Raw genomic sequence first — 21,431 nt, forward strand, 5'->3', positions numbered from 1 at the left:
GATTTAAGCTGAAGAAGAAGAATATTAAAAAAAAAGGGGGCGGTCTGAAACTTGAAGGGACGGTTCACGAAAACGTGGAGGGTTTTTTTTAATCAAAAGTTGAGGAGAAATTGAGGAAGGAAGGCAGGCGGTGTGCCCTCGTGTTGGTGAGGGAGGCGCGGTCTCCGCCGCTAAAGATGGCGCCCGTCTAAATAAGGAATTTGTACCGCTGCAACTGTGACTGAACCGGCACCACACTAAGTCCCCCAAAAGTACAGCACCACACAGTAAGTCTGTTAGAATAACGGCGGAGGTTATTACACGATGGAGTGAGTGGTGGTGGGGAGGAAGAGGAGGAAGCGGTAGAGAGAGAGAGAGTGAAAAAATCACTTCACATTAAGTCCTAATGTGACGGGGACGTTGCTTTAAATTGGCGCGTCAATTGAATTCGCTGTGATTTGCGAATTGTCTTTGCCGAGGAAATTTGTGGGCGAGAGGAAAGAAAGAAAGAGGAAGAGGGGAGAGAGAGCTTCTGACTTGAGATCTCTCCCGAGTCATTGACGTGGTTGTGATGTGCTTTAAATGGGAGTTGAAATGAGGTGTTAACCAGCGAAACGTTCCCACAGGGAGAGAGAGAGAGAGGGGGGTGGAAGAAATAAATAAATAGGATAGAAAAGGTTGTGCTTAATTCTTGTTGACACAGACCTTGCCTTTTTTATGTGTGTGTGTGTGTATATATATATATAATATATATATATCAAAACCCTTTCTGCAATGCTGTTACTGCCGCACGGATGAGGTAATCGCAGTGCGAGGGCTTTTGATACGCGAACACGCGAACACTGAATTAATTGTGAATACTGGACAGTGCAACAACCGGCGCCGATGACCCCCCTTTTTTCCCCCCATTCAATAATTATTACGATTATTATTACGATGATTAATAAATGATAATAATGTCGTCCCCCCTTCCCCTCCCCCCCCTCCCCTCCCCACGCACAACGGGCGCTTGGCTTCGTGCGGTCGCGGGTACAAACAAAAGGACGCGGTGACTTTGTTTTCCTGTCGTGCCATTTTTTTTCTTCCTTAGAGAAGCGCTTCGGGGGGTGGGGTGAGGGGGTGGGGGGGTGGTGGGGTGGGGGCGCATCTGTTTGGGTTTTAAATATAACCGTATTCATTCATGGGAGCGATTTGATATGACTGAGGCACCGTGGATCGGAAATTCTGTTTGTGATCTGTGCCCTTTATCACCAGCTTCCTGTTACCGTTTGCCCTTGGTGTGGGGAGGGCCCCGCCAGCGCTTGTCACACACTGGGGTAAATATTTTCTTTCTGTAATTAAAATTAAAAAAAAACTATTCTGTTATTACGGCGTTTGCTCAACGATAAGGTACAAAGGTTTGGGCGGTTTACACGGCGTTAACTCGTCGATGACTTAGTGAGTTGCTTTGCCCTTTTTCTCCAGCTTTGGTCTCGTCTTGTGTTGTGTTTGCAATCGACTGCGGCATTTACGGTTTCTTCAATTGATTTTTTTTAAAAAAAACGATTTTATGTTTATTCAGGATATCGTCCCCCCACACACACACAGTTGCGTCTTTTGACCAACAAGCGATTGACTGCAAAGTGAAATGGCTACCGCTGTACCTGAAGGTTTTCGCTATGAGACCAGATATGTCGTGTTGAACTATCTGGGGCTGGTCTCGAAACAAAAGGTTCCTGGGGCCACAGGCGAGGGTAAGCTGTCAGTGTGCTTAAGACTTTTATCATTTCTGTTTCGTGGATTATTAAATGCTACAGTTATCAATAACGTGTGCAGTTATTTGTAAACCTCCAATTTAGTTCTCAAAAAAAAATACACTTTAAATTGATGCCATCTGAAAGTTTGGGCAAATTGTTTCGAGTCAACCCTAACGTTGTGATTAAATATTAAGTAGTGAATTCCTAAAGTGCTTTTGAAACTTTTTTTTTTGGGCGGGGGGGTTAAAAGTTCCTTTTTTTTTGAAAAAAAACACATAATTAAACTAAGCGTGATTTTGGAAAATTACTGCAGAGCTCTTATTATCTTGCTGTTTGTAATTGTGCAAACTTGTCTCCTCGTTTTCTACATGATCTGTTATGCGTTCTGGCAGCATGTCACAAGCTTTCAGTGTAAATCTGTGTTGCTTTGAGAGTGCTTTGGAATGGAATTCCAAATGATTTTAAACAGTATTACAGATAGGCTGATAATAAGTCATGTTATTTTTAGAAAATGTGACAACATAATCTAAATACGTGGAATACTGAACAAGCAGTATGAAAAAGTGGAGCATTATTTTGCTGTTCTTGCATGCTTGAATAGAGAGCTTTAATCGAGCAGTATAAAATCAGTGATTTGCTGACTGTGCTTTTACAGGATCACTGCCAACAGAAGTGTCTCCTTTGGATAAAGATGTAGCAGAGAAAGTTAATGCAGACATAGAAGAAGAACTCAAACTTCTGCATGATGAGATTAATAAAGGTTGGTTTGAACGTTAAAACTCTTCTAGTCTGTATTGCATGCAGGATGTTCATCAGCTTCACTGCCTCCGTACAATAGAAAACTTAATGCAGTTTCTATTGCAATTTGCAAGAATGGTCTCTTTATCTGTTCAAGTATGTAGGACTAAAACACAGTGCTGTTCTTGTGATAACAAAGTTAGATTGTGGTATGTTGCTACTTCAACTACAGTAATAGAACAAAAAACAAGCCTACGTATGCTGGATCACATGCAAAGTGAAGACAAAGCAAAACATTTTGAACCTATATTCTGCATTTAAACTTCAACAAAAAAATTACCTTTTATTTAATGTCTTTCACATCAGGAAGACATATCAAAGCATCTAAACTTCAGTAGTAGTAAGATCCTGTTCACAAGAAAATTCACTTATACAAATAAACATTCTAAGCTTTGTAATAATCTTTGTAATAATCATTATTGCTTCCATTAACAAGGCATTCTTTCTTGAATTACTTAATATTTGATTTGTAGTTAGCTGTGCTCTAACTTAACATTGTTATTTTAGATGGTATGATTTTTAGTTTACTATTACTTTACTGTAATGTAAATTACTGGTGTCTAGCTTCTGTAGTGTATTATTTTGAAATAAATCTCCAACACTCTTATAATATTGATTGCAAAATTGCCTATTGATATGAATGTAGTAGCTGCCTTCCGTGATTATATTTTGCCAAAAGGAAAATGAGGTGTAGAGTGGCACAATGTCTTGTACAATGATCCTTGATTATTCACAGTCATTGCAGGAACCTTCTCTTCATCCACCACAGCAACTTGCATTTATATAGTGCAGCTCATGAAGGATAATGTCTCAGAGAGCTTTACAAGGATAGGGTCGGACACCTAGCAAGGGAAGGGGGGAAGGGAATGGCTGTTGGTGTATTTGAAGAGCCATGTTTTAAGATGTGAAAGAGAGGGATGAAAAATGGCATAAATAATATTGCCTTAGTCAAGCTAATAAGGACAGAATTAGTTCTCCACTGTTGCTTGGTAAAGAACATTTTGTGGGGAGAATGAGAGTTAGGGTTACAATATTCTGTTTGTCACATTCGCAAGCTTTCAATTTAATATATACAATGTGGTGTGTGTGAGATTAGAATAGAGATGCTTTACTTTTTTAATATAAATATTTTTGGTTTTTTCTTTGATTATAGCAGTCTTAATGTATTAAACTGACTTTGCTTTGCTTTTTTTCCCACTCTCTTCCCTCCTAGCTTTTACCAGTACAGGGTTTGAGTGCCATACATCTCCTATATTTAGTCCAGCAAATCCAGAAAGTTCAATAGAAGACTGCTTGGCCCATCTTGGAGACAAAGTATATCAGGAGCTAGATGTGCAACTGCAGACAGCACTCCTAACCATTCTTAACTCGTGAGTTATGGATTCAAAAGTTGCTCTGTGCAATATCTTAATTAGATGTCAAAAAAGACATATCAAGTACAGTATTTAATTGTGTGTGAAAGGGCACACATGGAACATCTTTCTGCCATGCTCTGTGGTGTTGGCACGTGCCTTTTTTAACTCTTTATTCTATCTCATGCTCATAATTCCCATGTTATCCATCCTCCACAAGCAGTTCTCCAAGGTGGTCACCCACACTCGAGTAAGAACCCTTTCTTTAAGTGGTAAATAGAGGCACCTGCATTCCGCTCATCCTTTCAGGTCATAAATGACACTGGAATGGTTGAGGGCAGGTTGAAGTTACTTTTCCCCCCACAATGGGATTTTAGAACGTGGAATGCCTTTATACAAGTGACTAATTAAGCTATCGTGATAACATTTAAAAGGAAATTGGATAAATATTTGAAGGAAAACAATATAAAATTACAGTATTGTGTGTTAGTCTGGCTCGGTGGTAGCATTGTCATTTCTGAGTCAGAAGGTTATGTGTTCAAGTCCAATGTCAGCATCTGGAGTCACATAGTCTAAGATAACACTTCAATGCAGTGCTGGGGCTGAGACGTTAAACCAAGGTGCGAATTGCATGTTCAGGTAGAAGTTAAAGATCCAATGGCACTATTCGAAAAGAGAAGGGAATTTCCAAGTGTGCTGGTGTGCTGGCGACAATCCCCCAAATAAAATTGGTCCCTCACTCCATGGCCATTTGTGGAAAATTGTTGTGCGCAATTGGCTGCTGTGTTTCGCTCACAAGATATACAGTCAAACCAGTATATCATATTTAAGCACTATGAGACATCACAACAAAGTGATAAGGTGCTACATCAAATGCAAGGTATATTATTGTTAAGTAAAAGGGCAGAGGGAAAGGGCAAGATATTGTAAATCTTATTGCTCCAATGGAGGACTGGCACCCACAATGGTTTGATGGGCCTGTCCTGTAATTTCTATGATGCTGTGCAATGAGAAAGTTGAAATAGTCACTTGTACATAAGGTATTTGTTTGTCGCAAAACAATGATTTAATTCTTTGTGCAATTAGTTGAATGGGAGCAGTATTCGGAGCCTATGTTGTATTTTGATGCAGTTACAGCTTCAGATTTTCCCTGGCTATTTCACTAATTAAGTGATTAAGTAACCATCTTTCAAAAACTTTCTTTTTAACCATCTGTTTTCTATGGCAGGGTAGCATTAGCCATTCTGTAGGTTACTGCAAATGCTGCAAACTGTAAGCTTTGATAATTGTAATTTTATAGAAATGGGATTTAGAGCATCTTGAATTGTGGTGGGGTTGAGATTTTTTAGAAAGTAATGCTAGGAATTTTCTAGCCCACAAACCTTTTTTGAAAAATAACATTTTAACAAGGTTTCTTTGAAACATCTGCAGAGCTTCTGGGCAAAACTCCCTGTTAAACAATGTGATTTTCATAAACGGTGATGGCATTTATAACTGCTTCATGTTCTTAACATCGCTTTTAAGAACCTGCCATGGCCTGATTGCGTAATCCACACATGGTGTTTGTATGCAATTTTCTTTTCATTTGAAGAACAGGACAAATCTAAAATTAAATCTAAAAAAAACCATTGACGCAAATCCATCAAAATCTGATCATCTCGGACGTAATCCCTTGCTCTACAAAATGTAGTCATGACCATCTGTTTGAGCACTATTTTGGCTGTTTAGAATGGCAATTGGACAGTGCTCAGTGCTTGAGACCCTCAGCACGTAAAAATCCTAGGTCTGTCTTTTCAAACCTGAGCTCCCTCATTTGATTCTATAAACAAGACATGTATTCTCCTGCAGTCACTGCTTCCTGGTTCTTCTCACTATGTTTGAATATAATGCTACAAACTGTTGGTGAAAATTGTATAGATATTGCCAGTTTATTAATGAACCTCCATTACAGGAGTCAAAGAATAGTGAGTGCCTACTTTGGGGCAAAGGCCACATTGTTATTTTATGTTAGAATGCTACATTGCTTCTGAAACCAAATGCAAAGCTTTAATGGACAAAGTTATTAGTGATATCTAAGCACTTTCATGTTAGAATTGCTGTCTTCTTCCAGGGTCCACCAGATGATCTACAGTAATTTTCAAGTAGATTTTTTTAAATTAAAAAGATATCCAGAATATAATTTGGTAACTTGCACAACATGTGTACACTCAGTGAGCAAACCTTTAGTATGAAGTATGCAATCTGTTCTAATTAACTCTATGGATAGAAGTTCTAGATATAATTTTGAATATTGACTCTAGTTCTGTTGCTGGGGCTTGTTTGCAACATGGCATGGGTGATTAAACGTTGAACAGTATGATTGGAGAGCACAGATGTGCTACCTTGATTAGTCAAGCCCTTTATAACCTGCAGTACAATACTGAACATGGACATATGGAACCAATTCTTAAACCCTATGTTGTAAAGGGGCATGATGAAATGGCTGCAACTGAGTTATCAAGTAACCACTCATATCCCTCCCTATCTGCAGAAAGTGCAATTAAAATTATTCCCTGCGCATGTGCAAGAATCACAATTGATTTCTATATGAAGAAATGTTAGTGGGACTTCATGCGCATGCATAGTGTGTAAGAAGTGAAGCTAGTGGTTACCTGACGACCCAGAAGTAAACCATTTTTTTGTGGCGACGGGATTTGAATGGTTTTGATTTTCAAATCAGAATATGTTGGGGTCTGCAACCCATTCTCGTTGTAAGCAAACCTGTATCTGTGTTAATTGCAAGAAGTATAGTTTTAGAAACAACTGCCATTCTATATAAGGAGCATTCAGAAATCCTATTGTATTTGTTTGCCATATTTCTCAATGCTATGTACTATGGGAGTTTGGTTTTATAACTGATTGGTATTCATTTGCAAGAAAGTTTTTATTATTTACCCAGTGTGAGCAGTTAATCTTGTTTTTTTTAGCATTGTTGATGCATGTAGAATTAGATGCTTTAATAGGCTGGGCTTATATGTGAAATTTTCACTTGGTGTCCACCTCCACCGTAGGGCAAAACCTACAGCTCCATTTATAATTATTGGTCTGTCAGTGAGTAATTGAATGCCCCAAAGCAGTATGTTTCAAACCAATTATCAAAATGACTGAAAAGTGAAAACTTATAAGAGTTTATTCACCCTTGAGAAGGTCAAATTTTAGCATAACTGACCTGCAGATTGCTTGAAATTAATCTGTTGTCTTGTGAAATATTAATTTTACTTAGCATGTTATAGCAGAAAGAAGGATCAAACTTCTATATTTTTTAAAGTAATCTTCCTCCTTTGTGCTTTTTTTTAAAAGTGGAAAGTTTACAGGGTGGTGAAGTAGTTGGTACAGACAACATTTTTTTTCAGTTATAGACCTGTGATCAGTAACTTGCTGTGCGGCTTCCTGGAGATTTAAAGATTACAGATTGAAAGTGTTTTTTGTTTGATTATTGGTTGCTCACTTCAAAATACTATATTCTTTAATAATTAGAATGGAGAGGAGAAGGGAAATGGAAAGGACACTTTGAACACTACTAACTTGTCCAGTTAATAACTTTTTTTGAAAAAAAGATTTTTAACTGAAAAACATGATGGCCTTCATCCTCTTGGACCGAATGTACCTTTCTGAAAGGGACAGCACTTTCAACTGTTCACTGGTCCAGCTTGCTCGTTATTGGGTGCCAGAAAGGGACGAATAGTAAATAGATCATTAGAAATAAATACAGTGTGGGTTCTTAAGAGCAATCCTCAATTGTCATTTTTCAAAATTACTTCCTTTTAATGTCTGCGCAGAAATATTTAAACTCAAACATAGACGGTTATGCAGATAGCCTGGAAGGTTATGCTGATAGGCTTAGCTGAGGAAGGGCAGGAGAAGGCTCATTTGGAGCATAAACGTCGGCATAGACCAGTTTGGCTATGGCTTGTTTCTGTGCTGTATATTCTATGTAATTCTATGCCAAATTTTTACTTTTTAAAAATATATTTGTTTACGAACTTGCTATGGACATCAATTACAGACTGCACTGAGAGATTTTGACAGGCTTTGTAAAGATGCATGTTTTTCTGCTCTTTGCAAGGGAGAGTGGGGTTATACACATTAATTTCCATTGTAATTGTCATTGAGCTGGTACGTACAATATTTAAATCTCGTTGTGTTATATATTTGGTTAATTTGTAGCTGGACTACAAAGTAGAATGCCTGGTGGGGAGCTGAGTTGAAGGTGGGCTGATGGTGAAATATGTGCTGGGCTGACTTCTTATTTATTGTCAGCTGACAGCAGTTGGTTGGAAGTTTGTCGTCTGACTTACTTAATAGTATTGTGAGTTGGGTGGAGTGGAAAATAAATAAAGCAAGTAATCCTATCTTGGAGAACTGACAGAAGAAGGAACTTCAGTGAATGGAATGAAGTTTGTTAATAAACTCGTATTAGGTCATCACATTCAGGAAAATAAATGGTTTTGTAGTGAAATGGAGAAACACTACATGTAATGATTGCAAATCTATTTATCTTAAGTAGAAAAAAATGTAAAGTAAATTTTTTTAAAAATGATAAGTCACTGCATCGAATCGATCCATTTTCACTGGTCTTGTATTCTGTCTTAAAAGCATTGCTGGAGAAGAGAGGAATGCAGGAGCTAGAAATAGACTCAAGTTAGCATTCATTTGCAAACAATGTCAGAAACATCTTGTAGAGTATTGAAAATGATCTAGATGTCATATATTGTAACAACATATAAGAAGTTGAAATTTGTACAGTTGTTAATAACTTGTTCTTTGATTGTTGTGCACCTATATATATATAAATGATTATTTTTACTAAATTGACTTTTTTGTTGAGTTAATTTTGCAAATGTGTGATAAGGTCTAGGTAAACAATTTAATTCTACGGTGCCTAAATGAGAGAAAAAATCTTTACGTGGATGAACTAGAAAATAAGAATTTGATTATTACACAAAGTTCTGCTTTGTTCAGAAAAGTGCCTAAAATGATTTTAGTACTGTCATCAACTTGTCAGGGTGACAGTGGACCTCTCCCACCATCTTCATTTTGTTTCCACAAACGGCTTTTCCTCCAGCCCCCGCACCGTCTTGTGTGGTATCCCTCAGGGCTCTGTCCTCGGTCCCCTCCTCTTCACCCTCTATATGCACCTCCTTGGTGACATCATCCGCAAACATGGGGTTAACTTCCACATGTATGGGGATGACACCCAACTCTACCTTTCTTCTTCTACCCTCAACTCCACGACCACCGATGTCCTGACAGCCTGCCTGTCTGACATCGAGTCCTGGACGAGAGACAACTTTCTCCAGCTCAACGTGCGCAAAACTGAGGCCCTCCTGATTGGCTCTCGTCAGCGCCTCCGCACCTCAGGCACTGACAGCATCAGCATCCAAGGCTGCACTCTCCACCTCTCAAAGCCAGTCAGGAAACTCAGCGTTCTGTTCAACCCTGAGCTGCCCTTTCTTCCTCATATCCGCGCCACAACTGGCATCGCCTTCCATCACCTCCGGAATATCGCCAGACTACGGCACTACTTCACCCCTCACACTGCTGAAACTCTGGTCCACGCCTTTATCACCTTAAGGCTGGACTATGGGAACTCTCTCCTCGCCGGCCTTCCCGGCACCTCCCTCCACAAGCTGCAGGTCATTCAGAACTCTGCAGCTCGTGTACTGTCCCGCACCAGGCTTCGCGACCACATCACTCCCACCCTCGCTCGCCTCCACTGGCTCCCCAGCCCCCAGAGGATCGAATTCAAGATCCTCATCCTCACCTACAAGGCCATTCACGGCCTTGCTCCCTCCTACCTCTCCGACCTACTATCCCCCTAGTTACCTGCCCGTACCCTCCGTTCCTCTGGCTCCGGTCTGCTCCACATCCCCCGCCCTAACCGCCGTACCATCGGTGGTCGGGCCTTCAGCCTCTCAGCCCCCAGGCTCTGGAACTGCATCCCCCAGTGCCTTCGCCTTGCTTCCTCCCTTTCCTCCTTCAAGGCCGGTCTCAAGACCTTTCTCTTCGACCGTGTTGTTGTTGTCGCATCAACTTACCACCTGTATAACATTTTTCACGCAGATGACAACTAGAAGCACTTTACTAAGTTGGTGTGGATCACCCCAAAAGGGGAGTGTTAAGGTTCTTGATTGAAAGTCTTTTCTAGATAGATTTTAGGAGGATTTTAAAGGTTTAGGAAAGAGTTTGCAACAGCTGGACCTCTTATCTTCTAAAATGCTGTACAACGTTACATACCATATTACTAGGGAGGAGAGTAAGAGGTTGGGTGCGGGTGTGAATTTTCCAGCAACCTGATACGATTGGGAGTTAGAATACAGTACATTGTCTTGTGTGTAGGTTGGATTTTCTGAAATTTTCTGCAAACAGAATTTGGTTGAGTAGGTCAGTGGACACGAATGGTGTTCCTAGAATAGAGATTTGAGAGAAAGCATCAGATGTTAGTCTGAACAAAACACAAAATACTGCAGATGCTGGAATCTAAAGCAAAAACAGATGGGTCAACATTTCGGGTCCATGACCCACTTTCCTTTCTCCATAGATGCTGCTTGACCTGCTGAGTTTTCCCAGCTCTCTCAGATGTTAGTCTGACATGGATCCAAGTCAACAGCAAATGATAATAATAATCCTTGCATTTGATATAGATATTGAGTCTATATTTTGTGGGTGAAACATTGGGTAACTGCTTCCCTTTAGTCAATGTCTGTACAGAAATATTTCAATAAACTTGTGTGTTTTTGAGATGAATATTCCATAATTGTGTGTACAGTAAAACTCGCATAAGTCTTATCTTTATGAATCATATAATTGCCTAAGTCGTACATTCACCCGAATCCCATTCAGTTTCCTATTAAAACCACGTATATTTCTTTGCACCACTTCTATTAATCCCCTCCTAACTCGTAAAGCCACTCCCTACACTCCAATACTCGGTATTTACCGGCTGCATTGAGTTGTGGGAAATGATGTGCTGACTCGTGCACTTACTGGCCGGGCACATTGAATCGCGGGGAAACGCAGTCTCGATGCACAGAAGAACTTAATTTCCTGCTATTCAATACAATTCAAATGCTTGCCAGTAAGTGCACAAGCAGCAACGGGACAATCATGGAAAATTATCTTTTCCCTGTCACCACATGCACATTTACAGGCTGCCTGGAATTATAAATGCACAGTGTAGATTATTGATTAACTCAGATTTTATGTGACTTGTACAGTTTGTCTGTAACTCGGACTGCGGGTAAGTCATATTAAATGTTATGGTCCCGACTGATATGACTAATGTGAGTTTTACTGTACTGTAAATCTGTTTTCAGTGTATATCAAATAAGTTTGTTTCCCATGACTGACATTTTGCAGATATAGGAACCTTTTACGGAGCATTTAGTTTGCTCCTGCAATCGGATAAAGAGCAGGGCATTAGTGGTCGTGCTGATGGTACCCTTACTCTCTCTTTGCATAGTCACATGTGCTAGATCATCATGTGGTGCAATTCATATCTTAAATTTTGAATTACTTTGCAGAGTATTCTTTGCTGGAACTGGGACTTAAGTAAAAAGAAAGGTAGTGGAGGCAAAGGGCAATGGTTACTTTAGGCCAAGAAACTGGACTCATTTTTTTAAAAAAGCTTGATACTTTGATGGGAGGACTTGAGCGTGGATGTTCTGGAAGGATGAGATCAAAAGGTTTACTTCATCCGAACCAATCTTGTGATTGCTAGCCAACTTCACCTTTGTGACCTTTCCTGCGGGTTCGAGCATTGAATCCAAATTCCCAGAATGTAGTGTGCATTGACCCATCTGTCAGTTTTAAATTTTCCACTGTATAATATCAGGCAAATAATGCCCATATTTTGAATTTGAGCTAACTTTAAAAATCTGCCATAGAATGAACTGGATGTGTGCGGAATTGTCAACAATAAGCATAGGTTACAGTGATTATTTTTTAGCAGACCTACAAAACCAATTAATAGGTATTCTGTTTGAATACTTTGTTTTTGTGAAGCCTATGTAGTAACTGTGTAGTAAAATATGAGAATAATTCATTTCTTAAATTTTGAATTACTTGCATTTGGATTTTTCTTTTTTATTATTTTTGCAGGCCCCTCCAGTATGAGGTTTACAAAGAGCAGATATGTCAAGCTGCCAGCCACACAACTGGATGGAATAAGGTAAGACATTGGCCTTGGTTCACCTTCCAACCCTCTCTGTCCTCCACCCTTCCTGATCCGAACCCCCACCCCCCGCTCGGGTGCTAATGACACTGACTGGTTGGAGCCTTGGGTCTTTCTCCCGACTTGAAAGGCGCCTTACAAATGTAATTTTGTATTGTATCAAGTGAATGAACAATTTTTAGCTGGGAACCTTCTGAACCAGAGGCGAGAGTACTATCAACTGAAACGGTGCCGGGGCTAGAGGAGAAGCTATTGTGTAGATGAAGTGGAGACGATGTGAGAGGTAGGATCTGAACCATTCAAGGACAGAACCATGAAGATTAAGAAGAGGTGGTGGAGGAGGATAGAGTGGTCAATGGTACTGAAGGTGGCAGGGAAGTCAAAGGGGATGAGGAGGCAGAAGGAGCCCTGGTCACAGGTGGACAAAATGTCATTTGTCACTCTGATCAAAGCGGTTTCTGTGATGAGGGCGGCACGGAAACCCAATTGGAGGAGTTCGTGAAGGGAGTGGCGGGAAAAGGAGCAAAGCTGGAAAGCAAATGCTGAGATTATCTCTGATTATGTGGTGCCAATGCTTAATTGGGAATTGAGCCACTTTCAAGTCCTGCCAATGAGGGTCCAAGTCCTACTAAGAACATTTAACTTGGTAGCTGATTAAACTAGGACCCTTTAAGTCTTTTATACAGTAGATTAATTTCACACACAGTGTGCACTGAACCACTGGAGAACTCTGTTTTTGAATTTTGATGTGACTGTTGTGCAATAACTACATCACATGTCCACTCCTTATATAACTAATGGAAATCGTATGCTAGCCAGGAAATTGATACTGGAGGCAATACTGAATTTGTCTTTGGTCTTTTTCAGACAGTGTCTGTCTGTGTCACTACCCGGATTGTTTTAGTCGAATTCGCTTCCTTGTGGTAGGAAGGAGCTGCAGAAGACAAAGATTTTTTTACCCCTTTTTTNAAATTGAAGACAAGAAACATGCATCTTAATTCCCTTCAATAGCGTACAATGCAATACAAAATTAAATTTGTATAACAATGACTTTTTAACAAAAATTGTGTACTTTTTTTAGGTGTCAGTGTGGCACAGTTGCTAGCTCTCACACCTTTAAGTCAGAAAGGTGTGGGTTCAATCCTCATGCCAGGATTTGAAATTCATAAATATAGGCTGATGCTCCAGTGCAGTGGTGGGGGTGTGCTGCATTGTTAGAGGTTCTGTTCTTGATGTGAGACTAAGGTCCTGTCTGCCTGTTAAGGTGGATATGGCAAACTTTAAAAAGAAAAGGGAGATTTTCCCGGTGTTATGATCAACAATCCCCCAAATAAAATTGGTTACTCATTTTATGATTATTTGTGGGACATTGCTCTGTGCAAATTGGCTGTCGCATTTGCCTGCAAAATACAGCCACTACACTTCACAATAAATCCTATGAAATACTTTGAGACGTCCTCCCAATGTGAAAGGCACTACATCAAATGCAAGTATGATTTTTAAGATTAACTGCTCGTGAATGTCACTGAATTCCAATCTCATCAGAAGAAGATTGTGATCTTGTACTCAACTAACTCCTTTGAAGCTAACTGAACAACTTGCTCAGTAATTGACTGGAATCGGAAGCTGATGTGCTGAATTTAAAACCTAAGAAAATACAGAATGAGAAAAGGGATTTGAACTCCCATCAAGTGTGCTCTTTCCATAGCCTATACTTCAATCTATAGTCAGCGAGTAAATTGCCAGTAAATTATGACTTAAAAGTGGGTGGAGGACAGAGAACTACATCTGAGAACCAGTGCTATTGGTTTGCTCCTTTAAATGTGTAGCTGAACTGAACTTTTAATTTTATAGGTTCTGGTTTCCCTGGTGTTACTGCAGCAGCTACTGAAAGTGTTGAGCAGACGGGGAGAGCAACCATTGAAAGCACTACTGCATTTTGGTGTGAAATACATTGAAGAGTTTGAAGCTGATTATATCATCCAACAAGGAGGATGGGTAGGTCCTTATAATTCCAATTTTAGAAACGTAAGGATTGCTAATTTTATGTTTTGGTGGGTCATGTTGAACAATATCAATACTGAGGCACATGTGCACTAAGCACTCTCGGGGCCTATGTTTTGATCACCTTGTGCAGAGCAAACTCCTTCGATTGTAAAGCAACTCAATAAAGAGCCCATGCTGTTGCACCAGTGTGAACTATTTCCCACTTCTCATATCAGTGAGGCCTTTTTTTGCTATTTGGCTGCCATGTTCGCCTATAAATACGGTCACTACATAAATGGAAATCCCTTTTGTCTATAAAAATATTAACTTTTCTCCTGTGAATTTGTTCACAAGTTGAAAGAATGATATGCCTAACACAGTGGGTCATTTTGGTAGGGACAAATATTAAGACTTATTTTCTAACTGATGTGCTAGTGAATATTTTACAGTAGGAGATTCGTAGTTGCAGACAGTGTATTGTGTATGTGTTTTATGTAATGTTATTTAGCATGATTCTTTCAAAACAGATAAATTTAATTTAAATTATCTGAATAATGGCACAAGATCTTAAAGTTTTACTGTTATCCATGGATCCTTTAACTTCATAATCTATGCTGTGATTAAAAAATGCTGCAATTCAATTAGTAGCACACAGGAAAGAAAATGGAGTATTTGTCTCCTCGCTGCACCCTGCTTTGACATACCTGACAACAGTAATGGGTTCTCTGAGTTTACCGACTGTTAAACTTGCTTGATCTTATAGGTTGAAGAATGAGCATTGAATGCTGGGGCTGCTGCTCTTTTAACCTTTATAGCAGAGGAGATGAATTTGCCCTATTTATAATTTGTGGAACGTAAAATTTATGCCTTTTAGTACAGCAATACAAGTTTGATCTTGTTTAAAATATTGTCATTGGTGGACCTTGGGCTTTTCTTAGATATTTGTAAGTCACATGATTACTTAATAGGACTTTGAATTCATATTGCAACTTAAAAGCAACTTAAAGGCATCTTGTCTTTTCATTTGTGTTATCAAAAGCAATACAGAATTAAATTTTATTCTTGGGTTTTTCCCCAATCTGCAAGTGAATACGTAGTTCTGGGGCCACTCCTGTTTGACATAATGAGCTCTGTCACGTTACTACAGTTTACAGCCAGATCTGCCACAGCTGGTCTAGTTGCCCAGCAGGAATTGAGGAAACAGACAAGCCTGTCCAGTTTTCCGCTGCTGCCTCTGTTTTGTTGGTAGTGTGTTACTTTTTTTGTGGAATTGCTCAAATTCTAGGTAAGAATCGTCGAACCTTCAAATAATTTAACCCTAGAGTTTATTTAGTGTTTCAAATTCAGTGGGTTGTTGAAAGTGAGGTTGTCTGCTTATTTGAATTCATCATGTTTGAATGTTGGGTTCTTACTCATTTTAATATTTCAAGATGCTTTGCAGTAGATTTTTGTTGTGTATTCATATACCTGATTACTGCTAGTTAAGTGCGTCTGTGGAATGTTTATTCAAAAAAAATTGCCAATATTTTTGTTGTATGCTAGTTAATGTCATGAACTTGTAAATTATAATTGAACACAGTTGTACATTACACTAGTGTAATAGATTTTTTTATATAAAAAACAATCTTAAGACATTTCACTTGTAAATGGGAGTATGGTCCCTCATTTGGTCAACGAGTCTGATTTTAAAAAAATGTAAAGTATAATCTCTGAGCCTCTGCTTCCATGAGAAGATCAGTATTTTAGTAATTCTTCTATTTTTACATACACTATTGATCCTGGCTGAAAGAATTTAATCTCCCATGGGCAGGGGAAAGACTTCTTCTTTGTGTTTTGTTGCTGGGTCTTTTAACATTTTACTTATGGTCTGAAAAATCTTTTTGTTGCTGAATGTGTCTACCTGGAGCAGTTCCAGAACATGTGCTCTATTGTAATTCTGGAATGGAACAGTATTTGCTTTCTCTGTCCTACTTTTGAAAAACGCTAGTGGCTGTTTGTTCTGTGCCAAAATCTGGCCATCTAAATGCATGCAATCTCTGTTACTAGTTAATTGTTTCGCTGGTGTTTAGGCGACCTATATGATTTGGGTGTATGTTCAGATTATTCATTCTTTATCTGACAAAGATCATATTAATTCTATACACATTATAGAATTTTTTTTCTAACCACAATAGGGGATTTACATGTTTTTATTCTGCATGAGAAAATCTTATTCCACAGAATCGGCCTGAAAGGCATGAGAAAATATTTCCCATATTAGTATTGATGCTCAGGCAGGCTACACTATTCCCTTACAAGGAAACATCTGGAGGATTGCTTTCTGCTCCCTTCTCCATTTCACTGCTTTCATCTGTATTTTAAACAGAATTTTGTATACAGAAGTTGTTCTGATATAATTTTTACTTGAATATTAGTATTCGAAACATCGCATTGATCAGTTTTGATCTATAATTTATTACTGATTGATCTATTTAACCAGTTAACAACTACCTTAACTGGTAATGCTTAATGTTTTTAGGAAAACAAAATATTGAAAAATAATAAGTGTTGGGGAATGCAATGTATGTTTTGCAATCCTTGGCAAGTCAGGTGTGAACTTGAATAATTAGGGTTGGGCTTGGGTGTTGCCAGTCTTGATTTGTTTTAGGCAAAGAAAAAAAGGCTTGAGGCATTTTCTGTCATGAAGTTTAATTGCAGATGGTGTTAAATGATTAAATATGTTTCCCACAGAAACAATCAGAATTGTGTTTCACATGCAGACAATAACTGTGTTGCTCTGATGTCTAATTAATTTGGTTGCCATTATGATCAGTAGAGGCAACAATTCAATGCAATTTTATGGGTTATTGTATGTGAAAGTTATTATATAAGTGCAGGTTATTCTACTAAATAGTCACCATACTTTACAATAAATCCTGTGGAAATCTTTGAGTCATACACCAACATGAAAGGCATTGTATCAATGCAAGGATTATGATTTTTTTGTAGGGAACATACAGCCTTACAGTCAGTGCTTAACAAACAGAGCAGTTGATTTCTTTGAAGAAATTAATACATTAATTTAGAGGTTTTTCTTTTTGGTCTTTTGTCCTTCACCTCTTTCTTCTACCATCTCCACCCCAATGAGAATAAGAACATACATCCTATCACTCTTCATTGATATTGCAAGACTGTTCCCTAAATAACTTGAGGACCAAGAATAAGGACTAGGTGGGGTGAGAAAGGAAACAAGTAAATATATATAAACTTGAAATGTTCTATCTTCATAATTTAGACATATGCCTATTTATTGAATTGAATGGTAGATGTGGAAAGGTGCTAACCAAATGTAGATTTATTGTTGTACATAAAGGGACTAGACAAATAGACATAGGCCCCAGTGAAGTGTGTTGAGACAGAGGAAAGACGGGGGTTTTAAATTGTTTAGAATATTTTTTCCTAAAAGTGGTGACAATGGATTGTTTCAATTTATGGATTTGGACACCCCCCATCAAATAATAATCTGATCAAAGTGGCAATCCTTCATCTGAGTCTTAACACTGGAAAATAGTGGGCTGTTCAACTCGACAACATGATCATCACAATTAATATTGGTCTGATTCAGCTGCCTCTTACAAGTGCATTTTTCAGCAGGGTTTACTATATAACAATCAGCAGGGAGAATGTTTCTGCTCCAGGTGTGATCCAGGAACCACAATTGAGCCTCAGGTATTTTGAACCACACATGGCTCTGTACCACATCAAGCAGTACCACACCTAATATTTAAATTACAGAGATTAAAATTGCTTTTTACAGGAACTGGGGACATTAGACTTTGCACCTATCCTAAGTATAAAAGGACTCCGTACATTAATAACATGCTATTTTGATCCATAAACACCGGGTTATAATGAGGCACAAAGCAAAAATGATTGCCACGTGCACTTCCGAACGACGGCACCTCTGATGATGACTTCATTTGTAGTTTGGTTTCCCTGCTACTTAAATGTGTATTTTTGTCCACAGAATTCAAGCCAAGCCAAGGTGAGCATTTGGGCAAATGATCATGAGAGCTCCTATCCTTTTTCATGTTGGAAGAAATTCGCTGACTAAATTTCATAAACTAGAAAGGTTCCATATTTAATCTCAGTTAGGTATCTTATAACTGTGGAGAGGAAAGGTTGGCAGAGCTTCCTATTTCTGATCACTATAGTCACTCGTGCTGCTGCAAAGTTTATGCATGTGAATAGAATGATAGGTTTCCCCCCTGCTCGGGTCCTGACCCAACTGTGCAGCTTCGTGGGACGTCCTCCCGACGTGAAAGGCGCTCTATAAATGAAATCTTGTTGTTGTTGTTGTAGGTTCAGGTCTTTTCCTTTTTTCTTCCTTGTTATAGACCTCAGCACTGCTCTTCACTTGTGACTTTTTAATATTATTTGTGTATATAGAAGTGAATTTACTGCATAAAACTGGGGCATGCAGTCATGTGGCAATGTGGTATCTGGTACATTTGAAGTGATTTTTATGTTGGATCTTCTTAGTTGTCTGTATTTTTAGCCCATCCTGCATACTTATCCTCCAGCCAAATACTATACTACTGAATGTAATACTGAAGAATTAAACACCAGAAATGATCCCGTTAAAGGCATTGCTGTTCAGTCACTCGTTAAGCCATCCTTCTGTCGGAAGAGATTGTAATGTAAATGGTTTGCCTGCAGTAGAATGTGTTTTGCACTGCTGTACGAACATTATGTGAGCTTCAACTTGAATGCTGTTAAATTTAATTAATGTCCATTGCAAAATTGTATTGTTTGCAAACAAGTAGATGTTAAATCTCTCATTTTTATTTTCCAAACACATTTTTTCAAAAAAGCCATGTGTGTCTGTGTTAACCCTGTTGTAGTCAGTCAGAAAATATATTAGTTAATATGATTTTGCTTGTGAATACTATGATTTAGGAATTCAACTGTGTAATGCAAGGTTTCTTTATCTACAACCAGTCCATCCTAAATTAATTGTTATTCAGTTCTTTTCCTCCCATGGTTCGTATAATAATAATGCTCTAAACAAGAATGAGGTCATAGCAATTGTAATGAAGAACAACCTTGGAGATTCTGCCCATATATACGTTTTAAATGTTTCTCCATGTGACTGTAGGATTTTCAGGTGGACATTAAAGATCCAATGGCACTTTTTGAAAATTGTCTTAGTCTACCAAGACCTCCAATATATTTAACAGTAATTGATTGTGAAGTGTTTCCAATGGGTCTCTAAAAGTGCAATTTGTTTGGTAACCCAAGTAATTTGGTTCTTCCTTAATTCCTCAGGCGTGCTGACCCACCTTTTTTTTAACCTTGAGCATACACATTCCTATACATTGAGTATTCATACACACTCAAAACTGCAAGATGTCTGCACCCATTAAATAGAGAGTAGATATTGTGCAGTCACTGGAAGAGTTAGAGCAACCACATTCTTTTTTTCCTCAACATGCTTTCTATTGTAGATTTTGTAATACAACACTTGCTATATGAATGTTGAATGAATACTATTATAAGTGTCAAGTGTCAATAAAGAAATACAAATGTCAATAAACATTGAACATTCTGGTTGCTAATTTGCATTCATATTTGTGATTCGATTTTGATCTTTCTCTCTTGCTCTCCCATTTGATGCCAATCGATTTTTTTTAAAAAAGGGTATGTCTGTGTAGATTTTCGTATCCATCAGACAGCTTTTTGTCGTGAATCAGGACTTTACCTCAGGGTTGAGTGAGGAAGACATCTGGGTTCCTGGCGATGGGGAAAGCTTGGCTGTTTCTACTTTTTAGTTTTGCACATAGGAGGGGAGAACGGTCCATGGTCTGTTTGTTTGGTGAGCTCCATCACTGACTAATGTAGTCCTAGATTGAAGCAACCGAAAAAAAATATTAAGCATGACTACAGCATCCGCCACAAGGGGGCATAAATTGTTGCAAATTGTTGGTGTTCATGCGGTAGTGCAGAGTACAGTATATTGCAAATCACAGTACCATACATGTTTTTATATTGTTTTTGAATTGTTAAATTGAGATCTCCTTTGAGAGTAGTGTGAGTAAGTAAATGGGAGGCCATGCTAATTAAGTTATTGCTTAGATTTAAAACACAAGAAAAGATGGATTAACTTGGGTCACCTATGACTATTATGTTTGTTATGGTGTTTTAAAATTGCATAGTATCATTTTATTATGCTAATTGAAGTGTATGTACAATAAAATACAAAATCACATTTGTATAGCGCCTTTTACGACGGGAGGACGTCCAAAGGCACTCTATATCATGTTGCCCCTGTCTTGCTCTCTTACAGTTCATGTCAGTGAACATCCAACTTGAGTAATGTGGATTGATACAGCTTTTTGCCCCTTTCACTTGCACAATGGTCCAGCTGAGATTGGAATTGCACATTCTGTAACCCTGTCTACCATTGTTTCTTCGGGTAGGGGACATCCTCCTAACGTGAAAGGCGCTATACAAATGTAATCTTGTTATTGTTGTTGTTAGGGTAAAGTTTGCTGTTGTATTGACATATTATCATCGGGTTGCCATCTCTTTTCCTTGACAAACTTAATCAACTTATGGTTTGATTGAACCTTTCTAGTTTATGGGTAAAATGGCCACTGTGCTAAATGAAATCTCTGCTTGTTATTCCCAGGGAACTGTCTTCAGTCTGGATTCTGAAGAGGAAGAAGAGGAGCAAGGAGAAACTGCAGACGATAGTAATGATATTTATATCCTAACAAGTGATAACTCTGGTCAAGTAAGTCCTCCTGCTGAGTAAAGAAAAACGTTGTGATATCTGTCCGGAAATTAGTCTCTTGTCTTAGTGGATCCTAAATTATTGTTCTGGGTTTACTTTTTGAATCCCATTTAAAATGTTGTACACCTCCATAAGGTCCCCTCTGAGTCCTGCTCAGCTACTAAATAGTATGCTAAGTGGTCAATTGCACACCTTTGCCGTTTTTTAGAAATTGTTGAATATTCTTCTATTTGTGGAAGCAGTTGTAATACTGTATTGCTATTGCCAAAGCATCTCACTCCATATCTGTCCCCTCCACACACAGACACACACACGCACAAATTTTCACTCTTCGCTCAGTATTTTTTTCCTCTTCTTCCCTCAAAGAGTAAATGTATTTAGTAAATTAAAAACAAAAAAACTGAACAAAACCATTTCACACTGTTTCGATTCTGCATTAAGTATATAAATAGAACTGCAGATGTTTATGTGTTTAACTCGAGGGGCTGAACATACCTAGACTTTGCTGAGTATCGATCGTTTGTCTGCTACATTCTTGAGATCCACAGAGAAATCCACACTCAATTCCTTTGACTTGAAACAATTTTGTTCAG

At 38.6% G+C, this 21,431-nt stretch overlaps 1 protein-coding gene across 1 annotated transcript in view; it reads left to right on the top strand.

The window, feature by feature from the left end:
• Positions 1–1,102: 1,102 nt before the first annotated feature.
• Positions 1,103–21,431, top strand: part of bcl2l13 (BCL2 like 13) — a 40,978-nt gene continuing 20,649 nt past the window's right edge. Inside the window, exons 1-7 of the mRNA XM_007904985.2 lie at positions 1,103–1,295; positions 1,541–1,712; positions 2,371–2,475; positions 3,727–3,883; positions 12,005–12,074; positions 13,932–14,075; positions 20,734–20,851. Coding sequence (XP_007903176.1) covers positions 1,607–1,712; positions 2,371–2,475; positions 3,727–3,883; positions 12,005–12,074; positions 13,932–14,075; positions 20,734–20,851 — 700 coding nt within the window. The 5' untranslated portion in view covers positions 1,103–1,295; positions 1,541–1,606. The remainder of the gene's footprint in view (positions 1,296–1,540; positions 1,713–2,370; positions 2,476–3,726; positions 3,884–12,004; positions 12,075–13,931; positions 14,076–20,733; positions 20,852–21,431) is intronic.

This window comes from Callorhinchus milii, unplaced genomic scaffold (genome assembly GCF_018977255.1).
Source record: "Callorhinchus milii isolate IMCB2004 unplaced genomic scaffold, IMCB_Cmil_1.0 Scaffold5, whole genome shotgun sequence".
NCBI classification, from domain to species: domain Eukaryota; kingdom Metazoa; phylum Chordata; class Chondrichthyes; order Chimaeriformes; family Callorhinchidae; genus Callorhinchus; species Callorhinchus milii.